The sequence below is a fragment of the Nelusetta ayraudi genome, unplaced genomic scaffold (genome assembly GCF_046127955.1).
Source record: "Nelusetta ayraudi isolate G7.1 ecotype Tasmania unplaced genomic scaffold, CSIRO-AGI_Nayr_v1 ptg000092l, whole genome shotgun sequence".
NCBI lineage: Eukaryota > Metazoa > Chordata > Actinopteri > Tetraodontiformes > Monacanthidae > Nelusetta > Nelusetta ayraudi.
Genome location: NW_027466142.1, coordinates 1,773,730 through 1,792,797, shown reverse-complemented (window position 1 = coordinate 1,792,797; position 19,068 = coordinate 1,773,730). Strand labels below are relative to the sequence as shown.

Sequence of the window (19,068 nt, the reverse complement as noted above, 5' to 3'; positions counted from 1 at the left end):
TAATTAAGAGAATTAAAATCATTGCACATCTGTCTCAGCTGTAGTCATCCATGCATGGTGACACCATGTTTAAATAACTAGACGTGAAGACACCAGAACCTCTCACCAATGACTGGGTCTGTTTAGCTGCAGCATGTGGGTGTCATTTTGTGTTTGATTGAATTGTTCTGGGCAGGTTTTGTGAACACTCAGTAAATAAATAAATAAATAAATAAATAAAAATCAGGCTGAATTCTGACAATTGTGCAGGTGCAGCGACTATAGCTTTAAGTTGCCAGACACACACAGCCGTTTCATTTAACTGCGGCTCAAAACAATGCCAGCTAATGGTATGCTGGTGATGTACTGTATTGTTTGCAGAACCAGTTGGGATTGCATGAGAAGCGGAAATGTGTGCGTGTGTGTGTGTGTGTTATGTTATTGTTCATGTCTAAAATGCGTTGTCTCTCTTGTTCTCTTGTTGACCCAACTTGCACCCACTCATGTTTTCCCAATGCGCGTCTTTCAGAAAAGAGTCTTCTTTGTTCTGTTTTCACATGCTGCGCTCAGCAGAACTCTCTAGTGGTGAAACATTGCATATTGCCCCTTTAAAGTCACAGTGTGCTAACTTTGCACCTTCCACAGAACTATCAAAAACAACTGTCACTGTGCCCTTTGTGAAGACGCCCTCCCTATTGCAGGCTGACACTTTGTTCACGTGCTGTGGGCATTATTGGTGCCACCTTCCTAATAGTAGACTATGAGAGCAGCTGGCTGATGGCGGGTTAGTGAGTGCCGTCACTATCACGAAGCCGCCCTACTGATTAGCATTAGGGGATGGGAGGATGCAGGAGGCAGGTGCTAGGGTGCTGGAACCCATCTCGCCACCGCCACACATGTGACGCTGCTTCCTTGTTTGCAATGTACAAAGCTATTATTAGCAAGCCATACAATTTTGCATGAGATTATAAAAGCCCACTGCTCCAGTTAACTCATCCCTCATCCCTCTCTTCTTCTGCGGCTGCTGCTGCCCTCTCACTTTTACTGCTCCCATTTTTAATGTCATCTTGTTGGCGCTGGACCGCAGGCTTTCCTCTCACTGCCGTTCCATACCGAGGGACACACTCACACTGCCAGCCAAAGTAGGGGGAGATTTTTTTTCACCCAATAATTCACCTTTTCTCCTCCTGTTCTGCTCCTGACATAGTCTGGAAGAGACTGCAGATTTTTTTTTTCAGTTTACCTCTAAGGCTGTGGAGACACTTGAGGATTTTAAAATCTTAAAAGATTTGAAAAATGTAGGAGGCATCAGACATGAAGATTATTTTTACCACTTTTAATTCCATAAATCATCTACACGGCCAGACTGAGAGCCTGCACACTGGACGACTTCAGCAGATTCACTGCGGTCGCAACCATGAGCTCAAAGTTCAAAGATCAAAGTTGAGGTCAGTACACTTCTGTAATTTCTGCCAACAACAGTTTGGTACATCTTGTTGCCATAATTCTACATTCCACTTCACATTTCTTTTTGCTGCCATGGTGGAACTTCTTTGTGCATTGTTTTTTAGGCTTGCGCTCATTTCCCAACTTACTCATTCTCACTGGCTTGGATGCATTGGAGGCAGGCAGCGCCGAAACATATCAAACATGTTGATATTTACGATCCAATCACCCTGACTTGCTTTGGGGCAGCAAAATAATTGTGCTGACCCGTCCCCGACCGTCCGTGAGCCATCCAGCGGGAAATCCTCAAGTGTGCCCCGAGCAGTATTGCAACTCGTCAAGATACAGAACTCAAAATCCCATCTGTTCGACTCCACCGGTGTGCAAGCGTTTCGTGTACGTGACAGAAGAGCCGTCAACTCGTGCCACAAAGTGTGGGCAGGACTGAAGGGGACATCGTACGAGCCACCAAATTAGTGTGATTCACAGTGTCACAACACCTGTAAATGTATTCACTTTTGGTGTTGTTTGTCGCCTGCTGAGCTGTGCCAGGTAATGATTAAAGCTATTTCACAAACACCAAAGCAGCCAATTTTCCAATGAATCACTGCATCGGGCAGCACCTCACTTTGCTTTTAGTGTGACATTCTCTGAACCTTCGCCATCAACTTGGCTATTGCTCGACCTTTGTGGCTTCGACTTCGAGTCCAGTCTTGAGTGGTGTGTCTGTATTGCGAATGATTCCATGACTGTTCTGCCGGGAATGTGACTGAGCACATCAGTTTAATCAAACGGCCTCTGCGTAATGGCCTTCATCTCGACCGGTTCCAGGAGCCTTGTCAAAGCCCATCAGAGCAAATTCATTTCAGAGGTTGTAAACTTATTGATCAGCATCACAGAAAGTGCCGGTGGAGCCGGGGCAGTGCGTTCCAGACAATATATCAATAAAAATGAAAAAGAACAGGCTGAGGCTGCAGCCACTATATAGGTACAGTACGCTGCCGCAAATCCAGCCAGTCAAGGTTTGATCTTATTTAAATACTTTTACAGACAAGCAGCCTTGCCTTCAATCAAAATGAGCTTTTCTATGTTTTGCTTTGCTCTTTCCTGACTCTGTAGTCTCTTAACCAAGTTATGGTCAACTGGGACAACAGCACACAACCAAAGAAAACAGCCCATGTCTGGTCAGTTTTACACCCCTTTTTTCCATGAGAAATGGCACAATTGAGAGTTTTACTTCGCAAAATCTGGCGGTGCTATCTATCTCATACATGTCTATATATAAATCTTCATCTGAAATGGGATGAATGGGTGGAAGTGGGAATATATTACCACATGCACACTTTTCAATATAAAACCCTTTTTTTTTTTACGCTAGTCCGCTAATCTCTCCCTACCTACCAATTATTCTTAATTCACTGTTTTACACGACACATCTTGAGCTCTGGCTTCTGTTGAAACCAAAAAAGAAATCCCAGCACAAAGGTTATATTACTGCTGTCAGGAAAGGTATTCACTACACAGCACAAAGTAAAAGTTGGAACAAATGAGCCAACTTGGGATAGAGTGAATTATCCGCAGGGTTTGAATTAATAATAATTCTCCTCTTCTTTCCATGAATTCTGACAACCAGTGTTGGAACGTGGCAGCACTACGAGGTGAATGTGAGCGTGTCTCTACGAGATGCTCCGCGAGACGCTGGAGTATGTGACTGTGCGTGTAATGAGTGCGCTTGGGACAAAGATTGCCTGACAGAAAATAAATACCACTATTAGGAGGGGGCTTGAATGGTGAAGAAAGGAACGACAGCTGGAAGAATGGTGGGCTGCCGGCTGACAGCGAGCGAGAGGGGAGCGTGATAACAGCTGTTTGAGTGAATGAAAAAGGCAGATAAAGGGAGACAGAGGTAATTTTAGCGAGCGGTTGAATGAGCCCGATCTGAAGACAGCACTCGGAAGTCGAATTAATCACTTTTTTAATCACAATCTTTTCAAAAGAAACCGATCCGTGAAATAGTTTTTTTCAGCATCAACAAGCCGCATCAACCTCATTCTGTTTGGCATGAACAAAACAATAAAAAAGAGTGCATGAGAACCTGAAAATAAATATGAAAGCAACTACACTGAGACACTAATTGATGCGGAAAATGAACTGTAATAAATGACATCAAGCTGACACAGGTGACATTGGCTTTGATGTGCTTAATATCCTTATGGAATCATAAATCGTCACATCACAACCCAGACAATCCATTTGGCAGCACCAAGGGATCCCAAAAGTCAACATTCAAAGCTTGAAAAACCCAATATTTCAACCAGAATGACACTGATGTAGATGCAATCAAATATGATAATCCACGCACCCACCCACACCTGTAACCTGACTATCACCTTCCGCAGACTCATTCTCCACCTCAGTCTGAATCACCACAGCTGTTCCAATTCCTTCCACTTCTATCTGTCATTTCTTTCTTTCAAATATGTAGAAGCACACACGCTCTCTCTAGCACTAGTACACACACACACACACACACACACACACACACACACACACACACACACACACACACACACACACACACACACACACACACACACACACACACCATCTCCATTAAGCAAATCAGACATATACATTAAGCCCTGACATTAATCTGGAACACAGTTGCGGGCCGTCACCCTGCCAGTGGCAGGCCGGGGAGATCCAGTTGGCAGTTAAAGTGTCTCCACTTAAAGCCACTGATGGGCCATCCGGCCTCCAGCCTGCAGCCTCCAGCCCGGCTGTAAAAACAGGAGCACGCCAAGGTGTGTGACCGCCGTTTAGCAGCCCGCATGTAAAGAGGAAGGGAGGGGCCGCCGTCGGGAAGGTGTAATCACTTTCTGGAGGAAATCCAATAAGCCGCGCCCCTCTCCACCCTCCTCCCCTTGGCTGAGGGCCCGCCCCTGCCCAGGCTAATCGATTTAGCTTTCTGCAAGCCACCTCAGAGATGCCAAACAGCGACGCTGCCGCCGTGTCCTTGTCATTCATAAGACATCTGTTCTCAACCGAAAGATTTTTTTCAGATTGTTTTGATAAATTACAGAACACATGCAAGGACATTTTAGCATCTGCTCGCAGTGTGAGAGTTTTTCACAGTTTTGATCAATGAAAACAAAAAAACAATTAAAAATTTTATTTGCTCCAAGCAAAATGAAGTCCAACATTCCTCTGCTGTGATCCCAACAAGCAGCTGGACTGAACAATACTCATCGGAGAAGCAAAGGCAGAAGCTTGCTCGTTAAAATGATTCAGTGCGGCTGAAGCGATCGATGGGCAGGAGGGTTGCCGAGCTGTAGTCCAGTTCCTGGCAGCGGTCACCAGGCTATACAGTTTTACAGCTCCAAAGGTCCATCCAAGTCAAGACAAGCGTTCCTCAACCACTGGCTCCATGTTAAGATGGGCAAAGTTATTGTGACGTCACCCAAAGACTGGACAGGTTTGACAGTCGGACACTTTGTCTTATACTCTACATTAACTAGACAGACAAACTCTCTATGACAAACTATTAAATTATGTCACACAGCACGTTTTGATCCTCAAAGAGAAGTTCCTCCCCACCAAGAGGCTCTTTTTTCCACTAGTTCCCCGCCTCCCTACATTTCAAGTGGCAATCTTCCCCTGCCTTTGAAAACGCTGCTCTGTGAAACCAAAACACTCCTTGAATTAATATGAATTACCACTGGACTCTGGAGTGGCTTTGCCTCCCAGCTTTCATCTAAATTCAATTGGTTTTGCACTGATTGGTCTAAGTAACGGAGGAAATATGTTTGTTTTTTTTAAATTGTGAATGTTTTTATTATAATTGTTGTGACAGCAGCCGATCTATACATAAATTCAGGTCCCTCCATGAGTGGCCATGTGCTGCTGATCCCACCCACCCACTCACTCACTCGCTCACTCCTCCTGCTCTGTTAACTCACCTCCCTGTAGAAAACAGAGGGACCTAAAACTCATTACCGCTGCTCCAAACCAAGCCAAGGTCCTTCTCCTTTCACTCGCTACCCGTTAGTGGGCGACGCAACCCTGCGAAGTTCCCGAGAGAACTCAAACAACCTAAAATCAACGCGGTTCATCGAGCTTGGTCTTGGTGCTACAAGCGCTGACAGGACGTCTCTGGTGTGTCTGCGTTATCTGAACTCCGACATCCTCCATCAGCCGCTTAACGACGTTCCACAATTACTGTCCTCACATCCACATCCTCCACACCCATGCCCACATCAAGCCTCCCGGAGAGTCTTCCGGCTCTTGCTTTCACTCCTAATATGGTATGCGACTGTGAAACTGTGTTTGCATAACTTTAACCATTCATATTCATAGTTTTGAAGGTCGTATACACGAGGCGCTACTGCCGCAAACATGTATGAGTAGAAACAGAATGTTGAGAATGCTGCCATTAGACCAGGTTACAGCGAGGAAAAATTATCAGAGAAATTATTGCTATGCATATGTGGTCTTTCTCCATGACACAGCATTGCATATATACAGTAAATGTCAGAGGCCACTAAGACCTTGTAGTGCAAAGTGAATTCACCCTGCAAACATTTGGCCTCCACTCGGCTCCCAGGCTTCCAGACCAACAGACCACTCATTGGTCACATACTCATTGTCCAGGTTGGTTTACACTGTATTAACTGGTATGAGTCAGCGGGATTGTGAAATGTGAAGCATTTACTGTAGCAAACTCCTCTGGTCATCCTCATAATGTGGTGGAACAAAAATGATCTGAGGCCTCAAACCAACAAAATCCTGTCATATGTATAGTGGGCTTGCATTAGTTGCATTACATTACATTAGATTTAACGGCAGGAAAATATAAAAATACCGAATTCTGGTTTTAACTGGTAAACAACAACAAAACAATCCATTCCCCACAGTGGATGATGGGACTCCAGGAGGCTGCAGTTAATTCCCGCTCGTCACAGGGGGGAAAGAACAGAGAGAAAGACTCCAGTGTGAGGTTGACCTGACACACAGGATGGAAGTTCGTTCCGAAGCCACTGGCCGTTCATTCCATGTGTCACCGTGGCATAACAGCAAGAGGTTGTCCAGCTTTAATCTCCCTGCAGCCTCCACGCAGCTGCTGCTGTCACCGTGAACCAGCAGTTTCTCCAGCCACTTTCTGATTGCTGCACAGCGACGCACCTTCCTGTAAGTCCCGCCTGTTTCTCCATTAAAGATGCTGCTTGGCCCAGTTACATTTTTGTTTTTGTGATTTTGATGAGAATTTCAATCTGATTTCTTTTTTAAGCTTTGCAAGGACAGTCAGAGGTGCTGTGTATTAAAAAGGAGAAATGCACATTATATCAAATATGAATTTCACACAAACTCACGCTGGTCGTGTGCTAGATAATCTGAGACGATTAATCGAGTCGAGCCTGACTGAACGTCTCGAAATGACCCGTGTAAAATCATCCCGAAGGATGCAAAATTTGTTCTACGCATTTGACCCATCATCCCCAGAGGGAGCGGTGCAATCATTGGCTGATCCAACCCACAACCTACCAGTCTGAGGGCAGGACACTCTACCACGAGACCAATGAGCTGGTCTGTTTCATGTGAGCTGCGGATAGTTTTGTCTCATCCAAACGAACGTTGATTTGACAGTGTGGAATCCTTCAACCTGCTCGTCAGGCAAAAAACACTCAAGTCCACATCAATGCTTGCTCACGTCCCTCTGCCCACACCAGGCAGCTGGGATTTACACTCAGCCCTGAAACAACTGACTCATCTGGAAGCGACTTCAAAGTCTGCAGTCCGCAGCTGCGGACAAAACACAAAAAAATTAACGCGTGAATTCAGTTGCAGCTTTGTGTTCTTTGCGAGTAATTTGACTTCAAACGACCGCGAGACCGCCTCAGGGTAGAAGTTAAACAAACTTTATGGCAGGATGACTAAACACTGTGTCAATGATGTGAAATGGCTCGTTAAGCGCCTGGTGACCGACCACACGTCCTCACCTGAGGGCTGAAAAGCGCCAGTGTGAAGCAGTGACGGCAACTCAATCAACCAGCGCCGTTTGGAGATGCAGCGGGGAGCTTTTTTGGAGAGCTTTCAATGCCGGGGTTTTGAACATACACACACACACAACACGAGTGGAAATACAAACCCACACAGTGAGAAGCTGAGCTGGAGGAGTAGTCAAAAAACCAAAACCTTTAAATAGTGTCTGAAAATCCAGAGAGAACGGTACAGTATATGGAAATGACTCCCTTAGCATAGAGAATAAAATGATGGCTGGAATGGAAGTCAGGCCAGTAATGACACTCTGGTTTTGTTTCTAAAAATAGGCAGCCGTGTAGCGCGTGTTGGAGGAAACAAGCAAAAAACGAGAGGAAAAAAAGAGGAAATGTGTCTCTTTTGTTCTGCATTTACCACGGCACTTTAGATAGCGCGCACACGCACGCACACACACACACACACACACATACATACACACAGCACCAGGCTGAGAGGTTCAGCAGCAGGTCTGCCAGGATCCCAGGGGGCAAATTTACCCATTAGAGCTGCTCGCTCGGTGCGAATCCTCCCTGATTTATCACCTTCATCGATCTCCTCCTCTTTTTTTTTCCTGCCCATCCTCTTAAGTGTCCCTCAGATGTCTTCTTTTGCCTCTCGCATCTTTACTTTACATTTAAATTCAAAGCCTTAGAAAAAAACCAAACAAAGAAAGAAAGCCTACCTGATGGAGACGGAAGCAGGAGCGCCGGCTGCTGGGACCACAGCAAGTTTAGCAGCACAATCCAACAGATGTCTTACAACCAACCCACCCCTCAACCTCCACCCCCTGGAGCGCGCTCACTCACTCGCTCACTCACTCACTCACTCACTCGCTCACTCACCCGCTCACTCACTCACTGATTTCGCATCTTTACGTCACTTTTTCCTACTCCAGATTTGTGACACTAAAAAGGCTTTGAAGTGACGAGTTTGAAGGCTCTTATCGAGCTCCAGAAATTTCGTCGATCAAATAACTGTTAATTAAAAATGAGAGGAAAAACGTGTGTTTTCTTCCATTCTTCCTCAGTCAAAAGCAGCCTTCTCTTCCTTCCTGCTTTTTTTTGTTGTCTTTTTTAAAGGGTATTCCTCTTTGTGTGGATGCGAGCGCTCTCTGAGTGTCATCCCGCCGCTCTGTCACACTTCCTCTCTCTGCGCTGTACCACAGTCTCCTCCTCCTCTTCCTACTTCCTGCAGCTCCCTGTCTCCCTCACCTCCCCAGCGGCGGCTCCTGCTCCATGGCAGGGTTTTTCCCTGCCTGCTCTCCTCTCCTCCGCTGAATCGCGGCTTCTTGTTTTCTGCCGCCGACAGGAGCGACACCTCATGTGCGCTCACTCTCTCTCTTCTCTCTCTCGCTCTCTCTCACTCCTCTTTCTCACCACCTCTCACTCCTTCTCACCCACCTTCTGCGGTTCCCTTTCTCACACAGTTTCACTTTTTCACACACTGTGCTGCTCCAACAGCTCCACATATGCTCCTCAGCAACAGCACGGCCTTAATACATATTTTAGACACAGTGCTGATTCCTCTAATCATCCTCTTGGACTGAAGGCTGGGCTGAAAATCACTTTGAACAAAAAAAAAGAGTTGGTTTGTTATCGAGACTGGGCTAATTTTTTGCAACTCCACTTGACCTCTCGTTAATGATTCCGTTTCATGTCTGTAATATCTCCCTGTTTTCTTTTTTTTTGGCTTATTTTTATGCATTAGGCTTTCAACACTCCCATCGTCAGCAAAACTGGAATGTGAAAAAAAACATGAGAAATATAAATATCTCATAGAAATAGGAGAAACATCGACGGTGAAATTTCAGCAGACTGTGGACTTGTTCAACAATTTCTTTCTTTTTTTTCTCTCTTTCTTTCTTTCTTTATGTTAAATGTCTTATAACGAAAAAAAAATCTTAAACGTCCTTCATCTTTTGCATGAAAGGGAAATTAACTTTTTGAATAATTTGAAATTGAAATGATGCGCATTTATTTACATGCAGCCTAATAGCGAACACTTCCCTTGCTGATATTTTTGTCTTTAGATTCACAGCTTCAGCGAGTTCAAAGGAACAAAACAGTGACTTTCAGACTAATCGAAACAAAGCATAAAAAAAATAATGAAACCGATATCAATATGGAGTACCGAAGATCAAAACACTCCCACAGTCTGTGAGCCATCAAAACCACCCATTCCGTGTCTTAAACTTTCATATCGTGATCTTTTCATGTATATTAATGGAGCCATATCTCCAAAATTGGACGTGCGCGTCTGTTACAATCAGCGAACCAGCTCAAGTCATTTATGTAGCAGAATTATGCAAATGTATTCCACGATGTAGGGCCGGGCTTTGAAGAGCGGATGCATCCTTTATTTTCTCCTTTCTGGCTCAAACAAAAGGCACAAAACGTTTGGGTGTAGCAGGACGTGGATGCGACTCAGGGCTCATTAAACAGAAGCTGGTAGAATAAAGCATGAAAGCCGCGGGACAGGCGGCGGGGCAATTAGCCTAGAAGTCAGAGCTCAGTGTGCTAATAGGCGACAAAATGGCACTGATATTAAGGCATGAAAGTGAATAATTAACGACAATATCCGGCAAACCGCTGTGACAAATGTAAAAAGTTAGACTGCCGTCTAGTCGAAATTTAGACGGTTTAAAAATTGAGATTCCAGACGAGTAAATGAAAGGTTGCTGTGAAAAAAGTACATATGCATATACATTGCACATATGAATGGGCAATGATGAAGGCCCTTTGTGACATCACAAATGGTACAGTTACCTCTCTCAAATAAATGGCAACGCACCTGCGCAGGTGCAGGCACCGCCCCCCGAGGCCGCCTTGCGGCCGCCTCATTTTTACTTCAACAAAACGTTTTAGTAGCAAGCGAAAACTGAACTTGCACGTGGGCTCTAAACAGAGGGCTAAATGCACTTTTCTTATGGAGATTTTTTTTTTGAAAAATTGCAATTCATTGTGTGAATCCTGGGGCAATAAAACATCTGCAAACGGTTCAAATTAGACCTTTGAAACTGTGTGTGTGTGTGTGTGTGTGTGTGTTTGTGTGCGTGTCCTTGCAGAAAGGCAAATAAACCTGCGCAGGTCTTGCTGTGCGGCAAAAGCAGAAAGCGCCTTTGCGCGTGCAGTGGGTGTTTCATGCAGTGAATAAAGATTAATGAGGGAGAGATGAAAAGATTAAAGCTCCTCTTGCTGTTGTCACTCAGCCATTATGGAGACAAAGCCCGGCTAACTCCTAGAAACGCCGCTGTTAATCACCGACTCCTGGCAGGTAGGGGCTGGAACATCTGTACAAATGTTTTCTATGATTTTCTTTGGCCTGAACACTTGTGCCCGAGAGAAATCAGATCTGCTGCTGGTATCCAGACAACAAAAAAAAAGGAAGAATAGTCACAATTATGGCTAACATGCTGGAGAAAGGAGGCAAATGTTATGTTTAGTTTTTAATCAACGTTAAAAAATTTTTTTTAAGTTGTTAGGTTGCTATTTCAGAATCCCACTGCACAGATTAGCGCTCGCAATATTTGCACTGGAGCTTCAGTCCTGACACGGCCAAACACAAAGGAAATGCATTTCCTCTCGTCACCTCTGAGATCTGTCGCACAGAACAACAAGAATTCCTCCGCAAAGCCTCTGTATTAAATCCCACTGAGTCGTGTCATCTGGCAGCGCGCACACAGCCAGTTGTTTGCCGAAGAGGCGTCCTTTCATCCAACAGCTGCGCTGTCTGCGAACGGCAGCGTTTAACATCCACTTCCCAGCACGGAACAGACGCATGGCATTTCAGAGGAGCAAAGGAAGTGATAGCGTTCCGCTGGGGCGGCTGGCGCAGCAGATTAACAAATCTGACACCCCGCTGCTGGAATTAATATTGTGGATTTTTTTTTACATAGTAGTTGCAGTGAGATCACAGCCACTGGGGAGAAGCTCTTACAGATATATTATCGTTTAACTTTAGCCAAGATATGAGGGCAAAAAAAAACTTCAGGCTGAAAATTGAATGGCTTGATGGAGGCCGACAGACTCCCAGTGTCAGAGTGTGTCATGCGTCAACATCGGGATCACGACTTCTGACGCTGTATTCTCTGAGAGATCGACCGAAATCCTGCTGGATCTCCAACATTTCAAATCTAAAATCACCGACCTGGACGACCTCCAGCAGAAAGCTTTTTTCAATCAGTCTTTAAATTTGCTTCCCAACAATCTTTCACCTTTCAGTTGCAGAGGAAGAAGAAGAAGAGTGAACAAAGAAGCCTTGAATTAATGTTTTGATTCAAGCTGACGCTTAAGAGATTAGCACGGGTGCTGCAGCAGAAATTAAGGACTGAACCGGATTTTCATATGAACGTGATAAACACACACTGTTGCCCCTCACTCCATTAGGATGCCTAATGCTCTAACAACAGACCGAAACCAATCTGATTGGTCTGCTGGAATGGGATTGGCTGAGGGTTCACAAAGTTCCGCCTTTACGGTCCAAAGACTTTCCCAGTGGGCTCCCAGCCAGGTGGATAGACCAGATCCATGAAAAAGGTTTTAAAATGTTTGTGCCATTTTCTTAGGTGTGTTAGTACGACAACTGGTGTGTGTGTGTGCGTGTGTGAATTTTCTCAGCTCTTGTATCTAAAGGGTGCGTCACCATGGTAAACAGAGGCCTAAACAATCACCTCGGGCAAAGCCTAACATCTGATGGAACAGCAGCGCCCTGCAGGGCATAAATGAGAACCCTGCCATCCCTGTTAGAGACACACACACACACACACACACACACACACACACACACACACACACACACACACACACACACACACACACACACACACACACACACACACACACACGCCACCCACAGGCCTGATTTCCATGGTGACTTCCAGCCAATGTCACGCGGCAGTATCAGGGCTCAGATCCCACTCAGGGGCGGTGGTGGCGACAGCGGCAGCGCGCTGAGCCGAGTCATCGCCCCCGAGACGCATCAGGCGAACCACATTGCATTGTTCCCCCCCCCCGTCTACATTCACATCTGGTCACATTGTCTTTTTTTCTCCCCCCCCGTCTACATTCACATCTGGTCACATTGTCTTTTTTTCTTTCATCTGGATCCAGCTACTTCAACGGTAGGCACTTGATAAAAAAATGATCAAGGCTGGAGAAACCTGGAGAGTTCCGCTCGGAACGTGTGTCGACTGCAGACAAAGTGTGACAAAACAAGTCTGCCTTTATTTTGTCCGTTTTAATCGCTAGAAAATGTATATTTCCACATTTAAAGTAATTGTAATTCAGGGTAATTCAGGTAATAATATTGCAAAGTTGCAAGACAAAAAAATTGTCTTGCAATTGGGATGAAAAGTGAAGACCTTGAAATGGGTGTGTTGAGGGAGCTTTAAATGATTGACCCTCATCCTGAAGCTTGATTATCTGTGCAACAACCTCTTCTCAGAGGTCTCAGTAGCACACTGCATGTATCCTGATAATCCACATTGTTGTCATGAATTTCTTGCCGTGCGAGGACATCAAAGTGCGAGTGCTGAGATTTAAAGACTGTGGGGAGCGCATCAGGGTTAAATCCCTGCAAAGGGAACAATAAAGGCATTTTCAGGACTGTGAAGTTGAAACGCTGTCAGGCAGGAGACACGACGGCGGGGAGGAGCGCCCAGGTGCCAAGGAGACAAAGACAAAAATGACCTTGTTTGACAGAAACAAAAAGGAGAAAAACAATTTCAAGAGATCCTGGTATAGATTTAGAATTATAAATATCTCAACTCCTTTTACTGTCTAAACGACAGCGGTGCAATTATTCTGCGCACATGCTGAGCTTTTCAGGTTAGTTGTCCTCTTAAGGTTCACCTGAAAGCTCCTATATAAATGAAATAAATACATAATCATTATTATCACCATTTGTTTTAAGCGTCTTTACTGCCTCTACTCTAGTTCTCCACATTCTTCCCTTTGACTTGTACACTGTTTTGTCTTGTGCAACTTCATTTGCACCCCTGGATGTGCATCACAGCAGTGTCCAGTTATCTCTGCACATCCTCTCTGTTGATAATGAGTGATCACCGTCCTCACACCCGGCCCTAACCCTGCTGTTCTATAAATAAATAACTTTTTTTCCATTTGTTCTTCTGTCTTTGTGCATCCCTTGATCTCGCTGGATTCCACATCTCGCTTTGTTCTTGCCTCTCCATCTTTATGCATAGACAAGACTTCTACATGAAAACAGCACAAAGCTCAGATGCGTTTTTCCTGGATGTCTCCATCACGGACCAACAAAGGAGATTTAATTTAGAAAGGTGTGGAGGGGAGAAAAGACTGAGGAGCAGGGGGGAGTGTCAGTGTGTTTTTAAGGCTGTCGCCAAAGAAAGGCTATTCATATTCAGGTAAGGCTTATTTACTGCAGCTTTACTCGTATGTATGAAAAAAAAAAAAGAAGAAAGAAATCAATGTAAAAAAAACTAGAATCTGGAGCAAATTGTCCGAAACAAAAAGAAAAATCTGTAAGAAATCAGCCTTGAAAAACAAAGCAGATGGAACCTGAGAGAAAACAGTATATGGAGTTTTTTCTTTCTTTCTTTCTTTCTTTCTTTTAATTGAAGCACATCAGGTCCTCACATGCAACTTCAAATCCTCCAGCATAACTTGAGATGAAACAGGACGTCTTCCTAGAGTCCAGTCCTCAAACTGGGTCTTCACCGTAACTATGACAACCACCTGCTGAGTTCTGGACCCATGCAAGCCACATCAGCTCTTCCTGCTGTTCGTCTTCTCCCTTGGCGTTGCTTTTCTACTCCTCATCTTCTTCTTCTTCTTCTTCTTCTTCATCTCCCTATCCACAGTCTCTGGCTGGCCTTCCTGCTGCCTACCGTGCCCGTCTTTTGATGTCTGCCTGGACCAGAAGCACTTCTTGAAGATCCGTGGAGATTATTTTTTCTTCCTTCTGTGTGTATGTGTGTGCATGTGTGCACTTGTGCCCTTGCAAGCGTGCACACCCGCCCACCCATGTAAAGTTTTTCAAAATCATTTCTTGGATTGCAACATTCAGCGAAGCTCTACCACTTCTGAAATATCAACTTTTTCTTTCCTTTGCTACGTTCAACACTACTTCTACTACTTCCCGAGATGTCACTTCCTGTCGGTCAACCTCGCGTATCACTGCCTCAGGACCTGGACACAATGCTGCAGTCGCCATGGTTACCGAGCGCATGATCAGATGACGGCTGTTGCAAGTTTTTGACTCGACTTGCGCTTTGTGGTTGTTTGGGGTCACGTGAAATAAAAGGACTGCGTTGGTGAAGGCTGCCACAGAGACCTGCCGCCTACTTTAGTGGCTCTCTGTGCTGCACATCTCGCTATAAACTCATCAAAGAAAAGTTTGGAACTCGTTGATGAAAATGAACATCGTCACTGTATCATTACCATTGAATGTGGAGCCCTTGGAAAGCCTGTTTATTTCCCTCTCTGACCAAGGAACACATATTCCTGAGTGGGAGCAGTTTGAGGTTCCAATAAAAACGCCACCATGTTTCCCCTCCTACTGAGGATAAACAGTGGAAGCTCTTATCTTTTAATAGATTTTGATCAAGTTTAGCATCCAAACAGTGAGCTACTTTGTTGAAAAACTCCTGACTTACATACAGCAACGAGTGCTTTCATTCTTCTCTTTATTTTGACATGTTTGTAGCCTGTAGAGAGACAGAGTTTAATCTTTAAGGCAGCTGGAGGTTTTTCTGCAGGTCACTGCTCAGAGCGTCACCAGGAGCTGCGGTCAAACTGCTTTCACAACAGGAAGAAGCATGAGCACATCCTGGCCAAACTTAATTCACTGGCGATGGTGGCAAACAGCCAAGGAATAAAAGCTCTCACAGACATTCTCATCCACTCAGCTACTTTACTTTCTTCATACACAGTTGAAATTTTCTGCTGTGCAGAAAAGGTTTTCTTCAGGGCAGTGAACCAGAACAGACCAAACATTCATTTATTTCTATTGGCTGCTGTGTGTTTACTCAACATCGGGGCTGCAGCAGCAGCATGGTAATAGGGCAGACGAAGACAAAGCTTCTCTTAAGGTTTCCACCAAATGCATTTAATGGAGAGAAAAATACTTTGAAGTGCTGCTAAAAATGCTGGGTTAAAAAAAAAAAAAAGAAAAGAAAAGGAACTTGCGTTGCTAAAACCATGTGGTGATTTCAGCACCACAGTGAGATGGACAGCTCCTCCACTCTGGAAACATCCAGCTGACTTCACAAAAGCACACAACCATCCCAACTCCCAACATGCAACGCACAATCAGGTTCACAGACCAAATAAACAACCCGGGAGATTCTACACCCTCACAGTGATGTGATACTTTAATTACTCAAGACTGGAGGTAGGAAATGTCATTGTTGTATTAAAATTCAAGCGTGAAAACATGCATGAGTTATCTACTCAACAAACTTGATTCAAATCCATTTGTTGGTATCTAACGTGATGGAACGTTGCCGTAAGCTTCAGGTTTTTTTTTTTTCACTGATGTGTGTCTCCTTCAGGGACCACACGGCCTTCTTTGTGCCAAACCAGGTGAAGCAGGAGCAGTGTGTGACATGACAGCACATTTCTGAGCGAGCTCCAACCCCCCAGCACCAGCAGCTGCAGCCAGCGCCGACTGAATCATTACAAAACGTGACTTTGAGTCTCCATAGAAATGTGACGTTGTTGCCATGGTACGATGCCTTTCACACGCATCAGGAGACTATTTTTGTCCCTTGTGCTGCTAACAACTGCATCAGTCCTCCACAATATCAACAACAACAACCATCACAACAACAACAGCGAAGGATATAAACTAAAGCATTTTTCTTTTTATCTCTGTCCTCAGGCTCAGTCCGCCGTGCATAAAAGCTGGAAGGTCAAGAACTAATCTTGGAGGTCGACTTTGACAGTCGAGATCAAACATTACGATGCCGTTTGGTTTCCTATTTTGAAATCTTAAAGCTGAAGCTGTGACGTAGGAGGGAAAATGTTGTAACAAGGGTTGTAAAATCCTGAAGTCCAAACCTAAACCAGTACAAGAGTCATTGGAGTCAGTGTCATTTCCGTGAAGTGAAACACTTCATGTTTCCGTGTCTTTTCTGTTCCCAAATCACTCTAGTTCTGGGACTTCAAATCAAACCACTGCAGTTAAATGGCGGGAACCGATGGGCTTCAGCCGGTCTTTGAATATATACTTTCTGAAGATTAACGTGGGCCAACCACAAAAACACCTTGAATTCAAGCAGAAAAGGAACTGTTTGGTAGAGCTCTGAGAAATGACGACTCTCGGCTTAATGTGCCGCGGCTGAAAGTTAAAGACTCTCCAAGCGACACTTCTCTTGTCTCCACCGCCGTTAACGTAACGCGTCTTTCAATCCTGTTAAACGGGGACCCCTTTAGTGCCACTCCTTCGTGCATGGAGCAGTTTTCATTTTCTTGATGCCTCATAAAAATAAAAGCCAATTGTCTCAGGCCTGCCCTGATATTCTTCTCTTGAGAGTCCGTCTTCAAACAGAGGGACGGCCCTCGTGGAAAAGACAAGATATTGACGAATTCTCATTTACAGCAGCCCGAAAGCCAATCGGGTCAAACAGGGGTGGGGGTGGTGGGAGTGTCAGTCAATAGACGAAAGAGCACGACAATGTTGAAGTGACAAGCCGCTGTCGACTATTAATTCCTGGCAGCGCATCCTCTGTCTCCCTGGGAACAACAGAACATAAATTAGAAACGGCCGTATCAACAGATTCTAATTTGAAAGAATGCCGCACAGATCCCTGGGAGGATTTCCAAGGGTGATGAAGTGGTCCAGAAGGGAAACAAGGAGACATTCACTTCGAGGTGATTAGACATAGGCAAGGTTCGACCATCTGAGCAAGCAATCATCTGGGGACAACTTCTATTAAGATTTAGACACATTTGTGGTGGATGTCTGAGCAGGTTCCTCTGTGCCTGAAAAGAAGTTTCCTTCTTATTCTTTTCAATCCTGGCATCTTTAGGATGGAGTGTAGATGCCCGTTGCTCATACACATCCTGACACGACCCTGGCAAGTGTAAGAGCACCCCGAGGTGGCCTGCACTACAATCTGAGAGATCCTTTTAACCCACAGCGTGGTATCACACAACTAGAAGAGGGGGGAGGAGGTGAAGATCAAAGTGGAAACTTTTAAAGAGCAAGAAATAGTTGCAAATCCCTTTGGCATGACAGGAAACTCAACCGAGCCAAGAGTAGGGGAAGAAGAAGGAGAAGAAGAAGAAGAAGAAGAAGAAGAAGAAAGCAGCATTTTATCAGAAAGTAGAGGGAAAGTGTGTGTGTGTGTGTGTGTGTGTGTGCGCGCGCGCGCGTGTGAAGAGTAAATATGGAAAAAGTGAAAGAGAGAAGACAGTTGTCGGGGCGGACTGATTGAGTGAAGCCTCTCTACCTCCAGCAGCTGCACACGGACTTTGTTGTAGGCTTTCAGCCAGCGGACCCTGGATGGAGAGCAGGGTGGAGGGCCGTCTTCAAAGAAACTGGAAGTGGAGCGAAAAGGGACAAGAACATGACTGACATAGAGGCAAAAAGAAAACTGAAAAAAGCCAGATATGTAGATGTTTTTTGGTTAGGTAAAGTGAGTTGCAAGCCGTTTTCCCATTTCCTGCTAACAAGCATTTAAATTAATATAAAGGGCAGGTCCGCCTGAATTTGCCAAAGAAGGAAAAATGCTTGATTGTGAAGCGAGAGCCATTTAATCCAGCACAACTTCTCATTCGAGAGCAAAGCACAGCTGTGGTTATTACACAGCCCATTATGACTGTTTCGAGAAGAATTTCTTTGCGGTGTGCATTCTTACCAATAAATGCTACACCCAAAGTCTTGCACACTGGGCCATTAAGTAATTGTTCTACATTTGTAGTCTGTTTCTAATCGTCATACTTGTATTTTCACAAGAAGATTTCAATATACTTAAATCCTGGATTATTGTAAAAAAACAAAAAAACAAAAAAACAAAAATAATAATAATAATAATAATAGAGTGAAACGTTGGATTTATGCTTCTTTATGCTTTTTTTTTTTTACCGGATTTTTTCCTGAGTCCTGTTGTCATGACTTTCCACTGCTGGCTGTGGCAGGACGACAGAAGAATCTGTCAAATCCTTGTTGGAGTCAGGCTCCGGCCGGATGCGCAGATCTCGTTCAACCTCTTTCTCCGGCTCCTCTTGCTCCTCCCAGGTAGACGGCTGGCTTTTGAGTTGGGGCCGGAGCTTGCTGGGCTCTTTGTGCTCCTCAGGCTCAGAGCTGAGCTGTGAGCTGACCGGGCTCAGGTTGCCCGATGAGTCAAAGCGACTGCTGTCCGGTGGACTGCAGGGCGATCAAACATTCATTAGAAAACATAGGGATGTTGTTTCATATTTTAGATTAACATGTTGACTTAATACATATGTACTGTGACATATTAACTTACAAAAATACTAACTTAGGAAAATGCATTGCACTCAAGATATTAATCTTGAAAAAAAAAACTGTCTTGTCTGATTCACAATAAAGTAGCTCTCCTATTCTATTCAAGAAGAAAAATGATTACTACAGTCGTACAAAAAGACAAGGACTGGGGAGAAG

At 44.6% G+C, this 19,068-nt stretch overlaps 2 protein-coding genes across 10 annotated transcripts in view; both read right to left on the bottom strand.

Moving 5' to 3' along the window:
• Window positions 1-19,068, bottom strand: part of LOC142902074 (protein unc-13 homolog B-like) — a 104,737-nt gene that overhangs the window by 44,721 nt on the left and 40,948 nt on the right. For 8 of the 9 annotated variants that reach the window (XM_076046887.1, XM_076046884.1, XM_076046886.1 and 5 more), the window contains 2 exons: window positions 18,529-18,810; window positions 17,894-17,981 (listed from right to left, as the gene is read on the bottom strand). In XM_076046887.1, coding sequence (XP_075903002.1) covers window positions 17,894-17,981; window positions 18,529-18,810 — 370 coding nt within the window. Of the gene's footprint in view, window positions 1-8,143; window positions 8,601-17,893; window positions 17,982-18,528; window positions 18,811-19,068 lie in introns of those variants that run through there. The other variant, XM_076046889.1, reaches the window with a different exon arrangement.
• Window positions 6,774-19,068, bottom strand: part of LOC142902075 (monocyte chemotactic protein 1B-like) — an 89,032-nt gene continuing 76,737 nt past the window's right edge. The window contains exon 5 of the transcript XR_012929043.1: window positions 6,774-6,787. The gene's annotated coding sequence lies outside the window, so the exon portion shown is untranslated. The remainder of the gene's footprint in view (window positions 6,788-19,068) is intronic.